Below are 19552 nucleotides of genomic sequence, written 5' to 3'. Positions count from 1 at the left end.
CGATTTAATAAACCGTATTAAATCTGAACAAACACACTGAGCTGCTGCTGTTGTTGGGTTGTTGGGAGGAAACGAGGCTGGAATTAAAAAATAAAATGTTTTTCCTTCCTTCTTCTACTTATTCTTCATATTGTTTTGCTCTAGTTTGATGGAGGAAACAAAACAATAAATCAACCATAACAATAAAAAGGAATTATTGTTCTGTATTAAAGTAGAAATACGTGCATATACTGTATTTCTGTGATAAAAAGTCTCTGATTTACACTTCTGATGTGAAATGCACAGGAAGAAATAAAGTCATATATTATTATTATTATAAATTCTGAAACAACAAAATGTTTAAATTTTGTGGAAAAAATCTTCAATGAGACAAAAAAGATTTAAATTCTTTAGAATTTGACCCTGACGTCTCTTTTATTTCCCACGTTAGGACACCTACTGCAATGAACTTTGTTTTTCCACATACACTAGGCTATATATATATATACATATATATATATATATACACACTCCAACACATGGAGGGTTTCCTCCTTGGTAATCCTGTTACCAGCCTGGACTTTGCCGTGTGAGGAGGAGGAGGAGGAGGAGGAGGAGGAGGAGAAGGGGGGGGGGATTAACATGGCGGTCATTATCAAATTTACAACCAGTCATACAGACATCTGCCCTACTTTTCCTCTGTTAATGTAAAAAGAACTAATCTGGTTAAGAGAGCACGGGCGCGCCTCGTAAATCGGCGGCGCTCTCTCTCTCTCTCCGCCATAGTTAAAGCTGTCACTTCTCTGGTGGAGGAGGGGTGGGGCAGGGTGGGGAGGGGGCGGCTGAATGGAGCTGTCAGCTGGCTACTTGTTAGGGCTAACAAGGCCGTCCACTGATAGGACTAATGAGGCCCAGGGCTCGATGCTGCTGCTGCTGCTGCTGCTGCTGCTGAGGAACCTCCAGCTTCCTTCGGATCCTCATCCACCTTTCCATCCAGATACCGGAGAAGTTAACTAGTCTCACCCCTTGTGATGTTTCCATTAAACCCCCCCCCCCCAAAAAAAAAATCAGGTGGATGAATGAAATGAGCCAAGAAAGTTTCATCCAGCAGGAAACATCCAGATTCACGAGCGTAAGCGGAAACCAAAAAAAAAAAAAGAACAAAAAAAGGCCGCAACGAGCAGCAGATGAAAATGCTTGCGGTGTATAAAACACAAGCATGCACCTGTGCATCTTGTAATGTTTTTTTTTTTTTTGACTTAATACAGATTCATTTTCATATTTTCACATTTCTGCAGCAAATTCACACAAAAAATCAGCAAAATATCAGTCTTATACTGAAGCTTTAACGCTTTAAATGTAGAAAACTCTTGTTTTTGTGGCAAACACTGGGAATTTATTTGGAAAAATGTGAAAGAAATGGGGATTTTTTTTGTGTTAAAGACTCGGAGCAGCTTCGATAGAAACGTAAAAATCGTCAGAAAGTGAATCCACTTCTCTAAATGTAAGAGATAAACTCCACAAAGATCATCTCATCGTTCATTTGGAGCTTTTATTTTTTCATTTGTTTTTTTTTGTTTTTTCCAGTGCAGCCTCATCTCTTCCCACAATGCTTCATTATTTGTGACGCTCTGGTTTAATTCCAATTACCCCTGTTAATTAGGAAATCTCATGCTCTCTGATCTGGGGCTGCATTTCAACCCTAATGCCATTTGCCAGGTTGTTTACTTTCGATTAAAGCCTTTTATTGTGAAATTAAGTGTTACATTTGTTTGAGCGAGGTATTTATCTGTGTGATGGTAAACATCCTGACTGATGTCCTCTCGCATGTATTACCCCCTGTGTGTTTATTCTGCATTAGTGCTGCTGTCAACTCTTTTCTTTAGGCATACATTATAGTGCCGCATTAGCATATTGTCTCATCAGACGTTTAGGTACCAAATTATTCTTTCTTTCCAACGGCTGTGTGCAGGGAGTTAAAAAAAAAAGAAAAAAAAAAGAAACGCAGGGAAACCTTCAAGGATGTGTCATCCCTTGGCTCCGCTCGGGCTTTTATTGTAACACTGAACACGATTCAGTTTGACGGCTTCAAGAGAAGAGATGTTCTGGAGAAGATGAGCGGACAAAAACGGGAAGCGCGAAACCATGAGTGTTGTTTTTTTTGTTTTTTTGTTTTGTTTCCTCAACAACACGGAGCAAATGTTTGCTTTGCTTTACATCCAAAGAACGAGTGATGCAAAGAAAGAAAGAAAGAATAAAGCTGCTGAAGGCCTCGTGTACAACACAAGACGAGAATAAACAGCCTGCTGGATCAATGTTACAAAGCGCTTCTTCCTCATTATAACATCTGAGGCCATTATCATCTTTCACAGGATCTAAAATGGGTCAGTGTGTTTTATAATTATCTTCCTGTGAAGCGGCCATTTCCTTCTTCTCCTTCTTCTTCCTCCTTGGACCGTCTCCATGCCACCAGCCTGCCCAGTACTGATCCACCAGTGCAGCCAGTTTACTGCTGAGCCTATATGGCGTGGCCCCGCTCCAATCTTTAAATCTGTGTTTCGGTCTGATTCACTGGTGTCGACGAGTTCAGTTTATCCACTCGACGCTTTGTTGTAATTGTTGTAATTAGTCAAACAGATCAATGATACTCTGCTTGTATGTCAAATCTGTGGAGAAACTTGGTGTGATTCCTTTTCCAGAGCTGTTTCAGTGCTTTTATTTTGAAAGAATATGATGTTTTTAACACGAATGTGCACTGTTTCTCACAAGTTTAAGAAAAAAGCACGTTTCCTGTTATTATTTAAAGCTCCATACAGTGTAAAGGTATATGCTTGTGTTAAAGCTCCATACAGTATAAAGGTAGATGTTTGTATTAAAGCTCCATACAGTATAAAGGTAGATGTTTGTGTTAAAGCTCCATACAGTATAAAGGTAGATGTTTGTGTTAAAGCTCCATACAGTATAAAGGTAGATGCTTGTGTTAAAGCTCCATACAGTATAAAGGTAGATGTTTGTATTAAAGCTCCATACAGTATAAAGGTAGATGTTTGTGTTAAAGCTCCATACAGAATAAAGGTAGATGTTTGTGTTAAAGCTCCATACAGTATAAAGGTAGATGTCCATGTGTAGTGTGATTATAAAGCAGCTCTAGGTTCTATATTAATACTGTGAAAGTATCAAAGCCTCAGTCCACAGAGAAATGCACACAGCCTGTATTCAGAAACTGAGCCTTAAAACCAGCCGTCAGGACTTCCTGTCACTTTGTGATGTCACAACAAAGCCCTGCCCCCTCACCACCTGGACCAACCATCTAACCAACACTTTGCAGGATTTGGTTTGTGTTACTAAACCCTCTGCCAGAAACAAAAAAAACACAGAAAGACTCCATTTCCCATAATCCCTCTTGGTGCTCTTAATGTTTGGATCATAGCTTCTCTCTGTGGAAGACGATAAACATATTGGAAATGATTTTTTCCCCCCACATTAGTCGTTCACTCCTCCACCATCTGCTGCTCAGAGAAACTCTGAGGGAAACTTGAGCTGGAAGAAAATTCACCACCAAAAAAAAAAACAAAAAACTGACCCAGTGGCTCACAATGTAAAAAAAAAAAGAAATGCAGCGAGGAGCCAATCGTCCTGTTTGTTTACACTAATCACGACTCATGTCTCGAAAATCAAAGTGGCGACCGCTGACAACTTAAACACGCTGCAGACACCTTCGATACTCAGACGCTGCAAACAAACAGTCGCCTCGCTGCTGCAGCTTCACTAATTGAGTCCTGAGAAACACGGAGTCGCCGAGTCGAGCTCGTCTCTCTCTGACCTCCACGGACGGCCCCGCCACGGCGAGCAGACTGTCACCTCTACCCTCAGTGGCCCTCGGCTTGTCCTACACTTTTCTTTTCTTTTTTTTTTTTTTACACCTCCATCCCTCCTCTCTCTCTTTCTCTCTCTCTCTCTCTATCTGAGGGGACTCTTCGGTGGAGTCCCTCTGCTCATAGTCACTTAATTAAACGCTCCCACGGCAACGGTCCACATTACAACGCGACCGACGGCTGTTAAATTAAGATGCTGTCACCGCCGGGGCCACGGAGGAGCGCTGGCAGGGTGAAGGGAAAGATGAAAGGGAGGAAAGAAAGAGAAAGAGAGAGAGAGAGAGGAAGGAGGAAACTGCTTTTCCTCTTCCTCACCTCCTATTCTTCCTTTTTCATCTCTTAAATCGTCACTTTATCGTCATTTTCTCTTTTTAAAATATCACAACGCATCAATAAAGCGACTTCAGCTGCACTCGTTTATTTATCTAGTTTGCTGCAGGATTTACATTCTTACCGCTCGTTACTTAGCGTAAGAGGATCGTTCACGTGTAAATAATACTTTACATCCCTGATAAACTTTTACTTCAGTGTGAAAAGAGAGAAAAATGCTTCATTAGAGCTTTTAATCTGAAAAACTCAAGGAGAAAAAGGACGATTGTATCGGTAGGCCCGTCACAATCATCACATAATCGCCTGATTGCAATTATTTGAGCTGACCAAAATTATTCTGCATGATTGTTAAAATCGTTTCTCTTCCTCTGTATAAAAACAACTGGATTAGACTGAAGAGAAATATCCTGTTTTCCACTGTTTGAGGCTGGACTGGTCCTCTATTAATGACATCATCACGTTGTGCCTCCTCCTTCTTCTTTTTCTGCTACAGTTTAATGACACAAACTGTTCATCTCCAGTAGTTTCATTTCTAATATTGCATCTGTTGACATTGGCATTACAGATATAAATGTCTCTTCTTCATAAGGTGTAGTATGTGTATTTTTAATTAACTATACTAGCGACATTAAAATGATCAGAAAAAGACCATTTAATTGTTCGTCGCCATGTTTTGTACTGCAATTTAATTAATTGTCAACTAACATTTCATGATTGCGACAGCCCGGCGATTGGTCTTTTATAAATACGCTCCAGCAACAGTGTGGAGGTCCATCAGATAATACCATTAACCTCCACACACACACACACACACACTCGGCCCACTCGTCCCCCTGGCTGAGGAGGAACAGATGAGAACGAGAGGAACAAATGGAAACCCAAGTGGAAATCCAAAAAAAAAACCCAACAAAACAAAAACTCTACGTCCTCTGCTCCTACGTCTTTTTTTTTGGTTTGTTTCTCTCTCTATCAATGGGACTCGGAGGGTTTAATGTAAATGTTTGTTTCTACGGTGATGCATCATTCATGTTTGGACGTTTTGTGGACAGCTGCTTTTAGAAAACAACACAATACCTACGAGTGTGAAGGTATACACACAAAAACACACACACACCGCACCGCCTCTTCAAAAAGAGCCTGAGTGAGCATCAGAATAAGGCCATCCCCCCCTCCCCTCCTCTCTCCCTCTCTCTCTCTCTGCCACCTTCCTCTACCTGCTGTCCCCAGTCGATCCCCGGCTAAAACTTGGCGGCAGATGTTGCAGTGCTAAGTTGGCTCTGAAGTGCCTCCCCGGCTCCCCGCGCTCACCCACAACACAGTCAAACCACATTAGATCTCTTTATTTGTGCCTGGGGCAAGTTCGGCACTGCAGCTGTGTCCACCCCCGCTCTACCTTTGGTGTTGAAGGCCCTCGGGCGCTAAATGTGAGACCACAAAAAAAAAGAAAAAAAAAACTGTTTCACTCTCATTTTTTCTGTCTCTCTCTGTCTCTCTTCTGCATCTGCTGACAATCCAGCAGTCTGGCTGCGGGCGGCAGCACTGAGGGAGGGAGGGAGGGAGGGAGGGAGGGAGGGAGGGGTCAGGAGAGGAGGGTGAGGATGGAAGCTCGGAGCGAGGAGAAGGGGAAGGAAAGAGGGAGGAAAGGAGGGGAGAGCATGAAGGGGTGGCGTGGACACGCGGGTCCCCGTGCTGAACAGATGTCGGCGACAACCTGCTTCCTTCCACCTGTACACGTTCCTCCTCACCCCGCGGACGCAGCCGGCAGCAACATTCATGACCCTGGAGGTTTCCTGTCCGCCATCAAAGCCCCGCTCCTCCTCCTCTCCTCTCCTCCCTCTCCTCCTCCCTCTGCTCCTCCTCTTCCCCCCTCTCTCCCTCCCTCCACCTCACTGATGCCATCTACACCTGACCCCGTCACCGCACAGTTCAGGACAGACTCACAAGTTTACTTTTAAAATCCCAAAGCACACACCACATCGTGTCAGGACAACAGAGCAACAACAACAACAACTGGGTTTAAAAAAAATACATTTTCTGATTCATATTCCTTTCTTTTCATGTCCGCCATTTCCTGTTTCCTCTTCTTTCTTTCCTATTTCCTTCCCTTTCACACTGGAGACGTAATTTGCAGGTCAATATATTTTTCCGAACCCCGGTTTTCATTACGGGTCCTTTCACACCGACCGCGAATGTTACGTGGTGAAAATGTGACACAATTTGAGTGAGGTCGATTTTTCTGAGCTTTCACCCGGCGAGTAAACGCATCAACCAATCATGTAGCATGAAAAGGAGGTACGTCACAACCCCCACGTCAGAACACCATGACAGTGTTTCCCATGGGCCCGCCACAGTCTCTCACAGAAAAAAAAAAACAAAAAAGTTTTTGCGGTGTGAAAGGGCCTTTAGTCTCGTGCGATTGCGCATCAACAACATCGGTCCACAGTGGGGTAGTCAGTCAACACAGTCGATGGTACTGTAGGGTTGTCATGAGAACCGATACCGATGAAAACCCTTAGCCCTCAGCTAATTCTGACACATTTACTTTCCCGTTCAGAAATGTTGATCAATGTGCACTGTCCCTTTTTAAAAATAAAGAAAAATTTGAAATTTGATACTTTGGCTCTTTGATATCAAGTCGATGCCGACACGTCAAAAAATACGTCAGTTTGTGTGAAGGCGGCTGTACGCTACAAGTTTGATTGAGTTCTGTGAACATGACGCACCGCACCTCTTTTTCCTGGTCAGTCGTCATGGAAACATGATGCTTTGCTGAAATACTTGAAAGTCTGATAAAGTAGTGACTTTAGAAGTTCATGGGTTCTGTTTCTTTTGATTTTTCCCGCGGTATCGGATGAGTGTCGAGAATCGTGGAACTTCACTGGTGTTGATATCGACTACTGAAACCCTGGTATTGTGAAAAACTACAAAGAAGAAGACGAAGACGAAGACGATCTGTCCTTGTGAGGAAGAGGTGAACCAAAACATGAAGAAGCTGCTCGGCTGGAAACACTGAAGGTCGTTGTCTGGCAGCATTTTGGGTTTAAACAGTATGAGGACAGAAAGGAGCTGGAGGCCTCATGCAACATGTGCAAACTCCAGGTATAATAGTGTGGAAATAACGCAAATCAACATCAAATCCATTGAGTAACAACACCACCCGTCTTTGAACAGGTGAGGCTGCAACAGGAGCCCAAAGTGTAAAAAAAAAAATGCCAATAATCAAACAGAAAGTTTTATCAGTCCCAATAAACTGAAACAAAAGTCATGAATTTGATATAAAAAATCTAATAAAACTGGAGTTCCAGTCCGGTTTTTGCCGCTGCACTGCAAAGATAAAGTATTGTATATTAACATTAACAAATATCTGTCTCATACTGTGTCTGTCTCTGTTTTGTCCCTATTGTCATTTCCACGAGTCAAAAATCCTCCTGTTGGACGATGAAACATGAAACCATCACATCTGCATCGGGTGCTGTTTTTTTTTTTTTTCTCTCAGGACTTTAGAGCTGAAGCCAAGTTTCCTGTCTGACGCTCTGCCACTTCCACCACAAACCCATCCTGACTGTTTTACAGAGCATGAAAAAAAAGAAAAAAAAAAGAACAGCAGCCGTTAAATGTGACGGTGTTGATTTGACAACGTGTGATTTCTGTCTGTAACTCAGCTATTAAAGTTAGAAAGTGAGATTCAAAGAGACTCAGAGCTGCTGCTGCTAAATGCTTCATTGACAACAATCAACACAAACTAAAGAAAATGTGGACGAGAAGGAGAGGATCATGGGAAATGATGTGAAATGACAGAGCTCTTGTGTTGGAGAATATGATTTATCGTCATACATTTTGACTTATTTTTGTCTTTATTAAGTAAAATTCAGCTCCTGATATTTGTAATTTTTCACTTTTTTTGATTAATTGTGCAGCCCGAAGTTAAATTTACAGTTTTATGGCTCTTTATGTGATGAGTTATTCCACCTGTGGAAATAAAAAAGTAAAATAAACTAAATTAACATGAAGAAACTCAGTGTTATGGTGGTTTTAGTCAAAGTAAACCTGGATTAAATTATAATTTGGACGTCCTGCTGTGAATTCCAACTGTAAAATGTCATAACTGACTTCAAAGATTAATTTTTATCTACCTTTTTTAAAAATCATTTTTTTGAGGCAACTTCATGTGTGGGAAGTGGGAACATCTATCATCTTTACCACTGTTTCCACTTTCTGCTTCAGACTCAGACAGTCGAGTGAATAAACGCCGGCCTCGTTTCAATCTTTTAAAAAAAAACACAAGGCCTTTGCCAGGAAAATATGCAGGTTAGGTCACTTTCATGAAAACCCTGGACTCACTACACAAATACCAACACAAGCGGCCCATTTAACAAACTGTTAACAATTTATCATGGCAGCGAAACAAACTCACTGTATTTTTTTACGAGTTTAAAAAGAAACAACCATTAAAGCAGCCAGGAGGAAGAAAGAGGAGGAGGAGGAAGAGGAGGAGGAGGAGGAGGAGGAAGAGGAGGAGGAGGAGCTTCACAGACGGAGGAGGCGGTGGTTTGGTGATTTGTAGGTCAAACAGTGTCTGGGTGATTTCAGGCCAAGTTAACACCAAAAAAAAATCTAGGTTACATGTTAAGTGCTGCTGACGCTTTGATCCAGACTGAGTCACCGGTGAAGGACATGAGGTTGCCTTGTGTGTAGGGATTCAACAACCCTTAAATATGGATGTTGAGATGGACTATGGAGATTAAAACAGATCAACTCTGTTGTTAAATCTGACTTTTTAAATCCCATCTGATTTAAGATCTGTGGACACTTTTAAAAAGCAGCTTAACACTCGTTTTTCTTTTGTATGTTTTCTGCTTTTAATGTGTTTCATGTCTTTACTTTTTTTATTCTTTTATTGCCTCTGTAAAGTTTTTGATGCTTCCGAAAATAAATGACGTTGTTCCAAAAGCTGCTGAAGATTTCCTCTCTTCACTGACTTCCTGTTAGGTTTAGGTTTTAAGATGTTATTGTTTGTTGTTAAAAGCTTTTAATGGGGTTAGCTCTATCTTACATCTCTGATCTTTTAAAGACCGATTGCAGCTTAAGAACAGAGTTTGGGTTCGGGCTGCTTAAATGCACTCAATCGGTTCAGTTAGATTCTGTTGGATTTAAGAGCTTGTTTGTGAAATCTGTGCAAAAAAAGAAAGAAATATACATTTGCTCATAATTTTTTTGCTATTTTTGTTTTTTAATGGGTTTATTCCCATCTGAAAGTCACTGAGGTGTGTCTTTGTTTTCCCTAACCCAGATTAAGAGTTGTACAGTTTGGCTTTTGCTTTCATTTGTTTTAACTTCCTGCACATTAATTTCCTTTATCTATTTTATTTGATGTTTTAATATATACACAACACTTTGGTCGACTTGTTTCTTTTTTAAATGTGCTCTGTACATAAGGTTGTATTGAATTGGACTGGGAGGAACGAGGTAGCCGACAGGGAGCACGAGCACTTTAGGACTGAGATCAAGTGGATGTGCTTCTGGCCCGGCTCCAGTTTGACGTGTAGCAGCTCCTCTCTGCTCCGACTGCGACTCCGAGCCACGTTAATGTCAGAAAAAACAGTTTTAAACCACAATATCTGGACCTGCTGCATCAATATTTACTGAGCCGCGACCTACAGAGTTTTGGATGATGTTAATTTTTCATGGTGCATCTTTCTGGCGCTTGTGTTTTTCACGGCACCACGACAGTCAGGCGCGACGCTGAACCAACCGGATCGCTTTTTCCCAACTTTCAGTCTGACATCATCGTGTGAAGACGTTAAAGGCCTCGATGGCTCCGGCTCTCAGACCTCCACCACCACCACCATGGTGGATGAAAAGGACTAAGTATATACAGTAGGTCTGTGTGTGTGTGGATGTGGACAGGAAAAAGTTTGTGAGTTGTTGTTTTTCCCTTTTCCTTGGCTGCATGTTTCTGTGGTTCTACATCCCATAAAAACAGCTGATGTGGGCTTCTGCAGTTTACTGACACTGTATTTAAGCCTGTAGGGGTGACATCATAAAACATTTTTTTTAAAAGGCAGTGAGACTTTACATGGGAGCTGAAAATGTCTCTGGATCCCAGAGCTGATCTAGAAATTAACCTAAATGCTTCATCACTTCTCAAAGTCATTTTGGGATTAAGCCTACATCCAGCTCCAAGTCCGCAGCAGATGTTGCGGTTTGCTTCCTTAGGATGGTAAAAAAAAAAAAAGAGGAAAAAAAAGGGGAAAACATCTGTTTGACTGGGACTTGTTGGCGGTTTCTGCACAGCGTCAGGTTTCAGAGCGCCGGTCCCGTCTCTGCAGGGTCGACGCGTTCCCTAAGAAAAGTCCAGTCCAGAGTTTGACCATATTAGGTCGTCCCTGTCCCTGTGCTTCCTCCCTGTGAGTCGTTGCAGCTGCGGCGGCTCGCAACAACAACGATTAGGTAACGGCAACAAAAAAAAAAACAGCAACACAATGAAAAACTTTTTGTGCCTTCAGCAGCTTCCTCTGCTGAGAGCTCAGATTATTGTAACACCGCAGCTGCAGCGCCGCAATGAAATAATGAGCGATTCAGTGTAATTGTGGTGACTCAAAAAGAGATTTGAGGCTTTTTCTTTCCTTTTTTTTTTTTTTAGAAAGGTTTTAAGAGCATTTAATAGTTCAGAGAAGAAGGAGAAGAAGGAGAAGAAGAAGGAGGAGGAGGAGATCGTCCACGCTGCTGACTGATGCAGGATTTTCTGTTTCCTTGAATACAATAAACCACACCTACGATGAGACTGACTCACTGCCTGCAGGCTGCAGCTTTGTACAACAACAACAACACAACACTGTGACGCTTATTCACTCTATCCCACACACACACAGACACAGACACACAAACTTCCCTGTTTACCTCCAACCAACCACCAAAACCTTATTGCACGTCTGTGAATGTGTGTTTGTGTTTGTGTTGCAGAGCTTTTCTGGAAAATAAAAAGTTTCCATTGGGAACAGTTAAAAGCCGAGACGCCAACACGTTTCATCGGGGACTCACCTTGTCTGCATTGGTGGGACGCATGAGGGACACTCGGTCGTACTGCCGCCGCAACAACGCCCACACAGCGTCCAGACGACCCTGATGGAAGCAGGAGAACGGGGATCACATCAAAACATTTCATGGAAGGAAACAAAGAAACCTTGTGTGATTGTTTATGAGCTTCTACAGTTGGATCACAAGAGGAGGAAGGAGGAGGAGGATGGTGCTCACCTTGATGGGAGTGTACCATTTGTTCTCTCGGTGGTAGGTGGGGGCAGGTTTCTGAGGGCGGCGTTTCATCATCGGCTCCTCGGCCTCCTCCGGTATGGAGACGACGGCGTTCTTGGCTTTCTCCAGTCGGGCGCCTTCCTCGGTCGAACCCTTTTCACCCCAACGCACCTGAACACAGAAAACCAACAACGGGTTAATTATCTTTGCTTTTCATGATAATTATTAATGAATAAAACTATTTATTTAACCTGTAAGAAGATAGATTTGTGGTTTTAAAAGCCAAAAACCATCTCAGCTACTCTCTGGAGCTCTAGAAACAACAGGTTGGATCAGAAGAGAGGAGGAGGCTTTGAGCCTCTCTTCTGATTGGCTGACTGACCAATAAAAAATAGAGCAGATTTCAGAATAAAATACTCAGAGAAACCAAATCCTGCGAAGTCTTGGATGGTGGTGGGCGGGGCTTTGGGTGACCGCTTAGTTGTGACATCACAAAGTGACAGGAAGTCCTGACGGCTGGTTTTAAGGCTCAGTTTCTGAATACAGGCTGTGTGCATTTCTCTGTGGACTGAGGCTTTGATACTTTCACAGTATTAATATAGAACCTAGAGCTGCTTTATAATCACACTACACATGGACATCTACCTTTATACTGTATGGAGCTTTAACACAAACATCTACTTTTATACAACATGGGACCTTTAAGTGAGTTTTAAATCAGGGCGTGGGCAATATTTAAAATGTTTTTGATAGTAATGCCTTATTTAAAAACAACTTTTTCTTCACATCTGTAACTCAGTGATACTTTATATTTAAATTAGCCTCAAAGTCCAAGATAAAAACTTAGATGATGGCGTAATTTCTTTTAGTCAATAACGGAAAATAATAAGTTATTTGTAGGCCTTGATTAAAGACAGAAAAAGAAAAAGTTGAACACACACTGTGAGTCCAACAGTCAAACTCACTGCACGGTGCAGCTTATTTATCAATAAGTACTATTTACATGTGGTATAATGTGTCAGTGTGTGAGCGTGTGAATGGAGGCCTGTGTGATAGTTAAGCTGTCCTGCTTTTTAATTGAATTCATCACATCTGTTGCAAGGAGGAGATTAAAAAAAAATCCACCATCGCATGAACGGGGGAGAGAGAGAGAGAGAGAGAGAGAGGTGATTAATTAGCGACACAGTTTTCAAGCTGTAGGTTAAGCCGTGACAATATAGAACAGCTTTTCAGAATCAACTCTGGGAAACATCCCCGACCCGCCGCCGCACCATCATCATCATCAAGAAAAGAGCGGGGCCGCCATGAATAAAAGATAGCGTCGTCACCTCGGCCTCGTTTGAAATATTGGCAGCGTCGGAGGAGGAGGAGGTGGAGGTTGTGTGTGTTTTGTTTTGTTTCTCTCTCTTCTCAGCGTGACGTCTTAAATGCGGACGCAGAGGAGAGATCCCTAACAAGCACCTTGTTCTCCATCCACAAAGGGAAGCGGAGACGGGGGCCTGTCGGTGGGAATCAAGCGAGCGTGAGAGGCGCCGGCGCTCGTGGGGGATAAAGTCAAGAGGTATATAGGAGCTCCCCGAGGATGCTGGGAAATCCCTGCAATGCCACCAACTTCCTCGAGGGCTGGGGGGGAGGAAGAGGAGGAGGAGGGGAGTTCGCCTTTAAACCTGGATTCCCCACGGAGGAGGAGAGGAGGGGGGAGGATAACAAAGAGGCTGCCAAGGTTTGGGAGTTGAGGAGGAGGAGGAGGAAGAGGGGGGAGACGGGTGAGGTGGATGTGTCATGTTGACAGCGGAGCTCAATCTTTCATCCCCGGCAACGACTTGATCCAATCAGGCCCGGACGGCCAAGGACAAGATGGCAGCGCCTGTCACGTCGGACTGAAGCATCAGTGGACTGACGAGGACGAGGACGAAGACGAAGACGAAGACGGCGGCCGCTGCTGCTGCTGCTGCTGCTGCTGCTCCGCTTCTCTCCGTCCTCCTCCTCCTCCTCCTCTTCCTCCTCCTCCTGTAACTCCACCACACACAAACTTCTGGCTCCACAGAAAAAGGCCGAGCGTCAGCAGCTTTCTCCGACCGTGATGCGGGTTTACTGGATGAACAGCTGTCGCTAACGCATCACTTCCTGTTTGTCCAGGAACCCAATGAGAAACCAGATCTTTATTTTATTTTTTTATTTTTTGGGGGGGAGGAGGGGGCTGAGAAAATGGTATAAAGTGGTTTTCTGCTCTAATAATTTCACATCTAGACACCGACATGTGTCAAACGCAGGTTTTTCTTTTTGTATTTGTTGGGCTTCCATACAGGATTTTACTTTTCTTTGGTTGTGTTGTTTGTTTTTAAAGGGACAACGAGGAGTTTCTCCATCGGCAGAACGAACAATTCCGCAACAATAAAAAAGTCTCATATTAATGTGGATGAATCTATGCTACCCACACTTGTTAATGGGCCCATTTTCAATAAATATATCGTTTTGTCTCTATCGTTATTTTGTTATTATTAGTGGTGGTGGAAATGCTGGTCGAGCCGACCAGCGTTTCCTTACTTTCGGTTTCGCGGACGCTGCCTGGCGGGTCATGAGAATAACGGCGCCGAATCGCCGTTTATGGTCGGAACTACGACGGTATCTGATCGTCTTCGAACCTCTGACTTTAATTCTTGATGAATGAAAACATGAGTCTGTCTTGCGCCGGTCAAAGAATTTCACGGTGCGCGCGGAGGCTCATAAATGTAGTGTGAAAACGCTTCGCTTTTCCAAAACTCCTCGTTGTCCCTTTAATGTTTTTATCTGTACAAGCACCTTGTAACTATGTGAAGAAAGGTGCTATATCAATAAAGTTTCATTATTCTGATACCAGAAGACATGGTGGATGATGTTTGGTCTTTTTTTTTACCTCCATACGTTTGATCCCTCCTGCTCCTCTGCCTCCGTAGTACGAGGCGTCCACAGTCGGCCACTTCTTCTTGGGCAGCTGCTCCGGCTCCTTGGACACAGACAAAGACATGGACACAGACAAAGACATGGACACACTCACAGTTTAGTATAAACACGTCTCCTGATATAAACACAGATCCTATAGACGAACACATAAATCAGCTCTTACACAGGAAAACAGAGCTGGACTGTGCTCACTATTGTTCCCTCAATCCTACTTATTAATAACTGTAAAGACTGGTCGTCAGGAGGGAAGAGGAAACTCACTACGTCCTGCTGCAGACACACAGATTCTACATCTGATTTCATAATAAAAATGACTTCACTCAGTATTTTTAATCCTTAAATCAACTTCTTCACCTCCTGAGTCACAGGGAGAGGGTTAAGGGTTTAGTACAAAGCTGAGACCAGGTGGTGATTAGCTTAGCTTAGCATAAACAATGCCTACTATCAGCACCTCTGAAGATTTATTAATTAATACATAACATAAACAACATCTGCTCTGGTCCTGCTTTCTTTCACTGGCATTTGTAGATTTTAAGATATTAAAGGGATAGTTCAACATTGTGGCAAATTGGCCCATTGCCATAATCCCTATAGTCATAGCAGTGGGTTTGTTAACTTTGCTACGGAGGCTAATGGGATTTCTTGTTTTCCCTCATCAAATACACAATCCAACAACTCCAAAACGCTCTGGTGGACAAGTTGTGACCTGCACATTCATGGAGTTGTTAAAGGTTATTAAAGGTAACGAACCTACTGCTATGGCTATAGGGATTATGGCAATGGGCCAATTTGCCAAAATGTTGAACTATCCCTTTAAAGCTTTTTAACAGTGTTTAGCTCCAGCTTATATCACTCTATAGATCCACTGACTCCTACGACACAGTTTAAGAACGGAGTCATAGCAACTAAACTGTGTAAAAAAATACATATAAAAATAGAAAATACAATCATTGCACTTTGGCCACCTGGTTATTTGTAAATGTGCTAGATCAGAAAAGCTGGATTGGACTGGATTTAACAGCTTGTTTGTGAAATTTGTATGAAAAAGAAAAGAAAGAAGAAGATGTGAAAATAAAAGAGTCAGTTCCATCTTTAGCTGTTTTAATGCTAAGCTAAACTGATTAGCTATTAATGTGTTGTTTTAAATGTGCCTCCTTTTTATTTGTCAATAAAGTGACAATAAAATTTAAATGAATTGAATTAGCTCTGGCTTCATACTAAACACATATTACATGTTATTGTTCCTTTAATCTTCATCAGTGTTCTTGTATTGTGACACCGGCACATTGGTACTCACAGGTGGCGGTGGCCGGGACGGAGGAGGAGGAGGCGGAGGGTCTTTGATGACCTGGATAAACAGGAGAGAAAAGCAAAAGAGCGTCAGCACAAAGTCCACGGAGACACACACACACACACACATGCTCAAAGCCTGTCAGGACGAGCCCAGACAAGGCTGACGGAGGTGATTCATGACAGGTGACTGAGACAAACAGAGACGTCCCTCTGCATTGTCACCGCCACCACCACCATCACCACCGCTGCTGCTGCTGCCAGGGCTCCTACACAATTGAAATTTCCAGACCCTAATTTCCAGACTTCTCAGTAAAAAAAATTAAATAATTTGTGATATTTAAGTAAATGGATGTGCATAATATAAAAAAAGCATGCAATTTATCTTGTTTTCATTATTCTGAATGTGTAGGCCATTATGCAACCAAATATTTCCAGGAGATTGTAGCTATAGGTACAATAGCACGTACAAAATAGTTAGTTTAGATAAGACCAAAACCAAGATAAGATAAATAAAATAAATATATTTCCATACAATAGTTTCCATTTTCCATACTTTCTAGAGGTGTACCAAACAATCGATTCACATAAGAATCGCGATTCTCATTTAATATGATTCAGAATCGATATAAAATGTCCCAAAATCGATCTAAAAAAATAAAAAAATCTGCCTCCATTTCCTTAGAATTTAAAAGGCAGCATGTTTAACTGCACTATTTTTTTTAATAAAGAGGCACTTTTAATTTTGTTACTTAAGCAATATGTGATATTGCTTTTATGCAACAGTTTCAACAATTCCATCTAAGCATGGATACATGTTTAAAACTCAATAAATGTGAAAAAGACACTTCAGTCATTCTGTCTTGCAAAGCAGACTGGAGTAGATCATGAGGATCCTTAGTTTGCACACCGATAGACTGAAGCAGAAATCATTACGAATCAAATCGTTTTGAATCGAAAATCGATTTTGAATCGAATCGTAGCCCTTAATTACTTTCCATAGTTGCGTAGGAACCCTGTGCTGCTGCTGCTGCTGCTGCTTTGTAGTCGCCCCGCTGACTACTGATTACAAGGATTCTGCTTGTAAACCAACATCAGGGGCCCCCCGTGCAAAATAAAGAAAAGCTGAAAATCAACTTGTTGACAGGAGGGGGTCGGGGGAGTGGGGAGGGGGGGGGGTCTTTGGGGTTGAGCGCCGCTGCCCCGTTTAGCTCTTAATTAATTGGATGGGGTTCAGCGCTCCCGAGCAATCCCCCCAATCATAAAGTCCTAAGGAGTTAATTAGCTCCAATGAGATACAGAGGAGGAGGCTCGGGCTCCGCTCCAAGCGCCGGTGCTCGCGCTGTCTGGGTGGAAAGATGAGTGGCGGCACACACACACACACACACACACACACACATACACACACATGCACACACCTCTCCCTCTGCAGAGTGACCGGCCCGGCGGCATTGTTCATGACAACACTGGATGACATGGCACCTGAGGAGCAGGTTGTCCACAATGTGATTCCACTCAAGGACAAGATGCCTCCACCAGGATTTTCAGATGTGCATTGCAAAGCAAAAGGAGGTGCAGGTGGCGTGTGTGTGTGTGTGTGTGTGTGGACTGACAGTGGCATTTGTCAGGTGTCAGTCAGACGCTTCGCAACACTGACGTCCAACTTTCTTTCTTTTCTGACGGCACTCACTCCATCTGTGCAAGGGATCAGGGCGGAGGGATATGCTTTAATACAAACATCTAGCCTACCTTTATACTGTATGGAGCTTTAACACAAACATCTACCTTTATACTGTATGGAGCTTTAATACAAACATCTACCTTTATACTGTATGGAGCTTTAACACAAACATCTACCTTTATACTGTATAGAGCTTTATTATAAACATCTACCTTTATACTATGGAGCTTTAATACAAACATCTACCTTTATTTTGAAGGAGCTTCAATGCAAACATCTACTTTTATACAGTACACCATGGGACCTTTAAGTCAGTTTTAAATCAGGGGTGGGCAATATTTAAAATGTTTTTGATTGTAATGCCTGATTCAAAAACAACTTTTTCTTCAGATCTGTAACTCAGTGATACTTTATATTTAAATGAGCCTCAAAGTCCAAGACAGAGTGACCGGCCCGGCGGCATTGTTCATGACAACACTGGATGACATGGCACCTGAGGAGCAGGTTGTCCACAATGTGATTCCACTCAAGGACAAGATGCCTCCACCAGGATTTTCAGATGTGCATTGCAAAGCAAAAGGAGGTGCAGGTGGCGTGTGTGTGTGTGTGTGTGTGTGTGGACTGACAGTGGCATTTGTCAGGTGTCAGTCAGACGCTTCGCAACACTGACGTCCAACTTTCTTTCTTTTCTGACGGCACTCACTCCATCTGTGCGAGGGATCAGGGCGGAGGGATATGCTTTAACACAAACATCTACCTTTATACTGTATGGAGCTTTAATACAAACATCTACCTTTATACTGTATGGAGCTTTAACACAAACATCTACCTTTATACTGTATAGAGCTTTATTATAAACATCTACCTTTATACTATGGAGCTTTAATACAAACATCTACCTTTATTTTGAAGGAGCTTCAATGCAAACATCTACTTTTATACAGTACACCATGGGACCTTTAAGTCAGTTTTAAATCAGGGGTGGGCAATATTTAAAATGTTTTTGATTGTAATGCCTGATTCAAAAACAACTTTTTCTTCAGATCTGTAACTCAGTGATACTTTATATTTAAATGAGCCTCAAAGTCCGAGACAGAGTGACCGGCCCGGCGGCATTGTTCATGACAACACTGGATGACATGGCACCTGAGGAGCAGGTTGTCCACAATGTGATTCCACTCAAGGACAAGATGCCTCCACCAGGATTTTCAGATGTGCATTGCAAAGCAAAAAGGAGGTGCAGGTGGCGTGTGTGTGTGTGTGTGGAGGACTGACAGTGGCATTTGTCAGGTGTCAGTCAGACGCTTCGCAACACTGACGTCCAACTTTCTTTCTTTTCTTTTCTTTTTTTTTTTCTTCTACACAGTGGGATTGGCGAAGACGGCGTCGCCACTCAGTCCATCTGTGCGAGGGATCAGGGCGGAGGGATATGAGGGGTTTACTCGTCTGTGGTTTCAGGTTTCGCAGGGTTTTAACTCGTCTCCGGGTAAATAGTCACGACAGAGAGGCAAACTCCTCCAAAACACACAGGTCCTGTCTTATGTTTTCTCAAGATCTCTGCGACGTAAGTGACCACAGATGCACTTCTATTGATCGACCGATTGATTTCTCAGACTTTCATAAATCGTCCATCTCGGTCGTTGTTCGGCTGCAATCTGCACGACATTAATAAGATATAAAGAGCAGGTTAAAACACCAGAGAGCGTATCTTTATCCATCTTTATCTTGCTTGGATCTATACATGTTCCCAGACAGGAGAATATAGTCTATACATGCTGTTTTTTTAATATATATGGTCCTTTTTAAAGGTTTATACCAATTGTTTCCTATGCAATACATCAATTTGAGTCATTTTAGGCTGTAAATGTAACAATGTGACACGTTTCTGCAGGAAAACTAGAAAAATCCTGCAGAAATGTGAGGATTTGCTGCTGTTTTCTGTTGGATATCACCTGTGTGTGATTTGAGAGACATCAAATTAAGCCGTGTTGACATAAATATGGTGTAAAATGAGGTGTAAGGAGAAAGGAGAGGAAGTGTTTCCTGTTCGGAGGGTCAGTGTCACACACACACACACACACACACAGTGGAGCTGGCCTATAAATACTGTGCATATAATTACTGCGAGGACATATCTCAACCTGAGGTGTGTGTGTGTGTGCAAAGTGGGAGGCAGAGCTGCGTCCATTAGTCACCAAAGACA

General features: G+C 42.6%; 1 protein-coding gene and 1 long non-coding RNA gene across 3 annotated transcripts in view; both read right to left on the bottom strand.

Moving 5' to 3' along the window:
- Window positions 1-19552, bottom strand: part of LOC146980968 (uncharacterized) — a 330839-nt gene that overhangs the window by 181926 nt on the left and 129361 nt on the right. The window lies entirely within an intron of this gene.
- Window positions 1-19552, bottom strand: part of antxr2a (ANTXR cell adhesion molecule 2a) — an 83693-nt gene that overhangs the window by 28235 nt on the left and 35906 nt on the right. The window contains exons 13-16 of the mRNA XM_085785885.1: window positions 15676-15726; window positions 14332-14421; window positions 11439-11606; window positions 11226-11306 (exon numbers count right to left, since the gene is read on the bottom strand). Coding sequence (XP_085642011.1) covers window positions 11226-11306; window positions 11439-11606; window positions 14332-14421; window positions 15676-15726 — 390 coding nt within the window. The remainder of the gene's footprint in view (window positions 1-11225; window positions 11307-11438; window positions 11607-14331; window positions 14422-15675; window positions 15727-19552) is intronic.

Source organism: Trachurus japonicus, chromosome 9 (assembly GCF_045865225.1).
Source record: "Trachurus japonicus isolate A0001 chromosome 9, Traja_1.0".
In the NCBI taxonomy this organism is placed as follows: domain Eukaryota; kingdom Metazoa; phylum Chordata; class Actinopteri; order Carangiformes; family Carangidae; genus Trachurus; species Trachurus japonicus.
The sequence above is the reverse complement of the archived record's forward strand: the minus strand, read 5'-3'. Positions and strand labels throughout refer to the sequence as shown.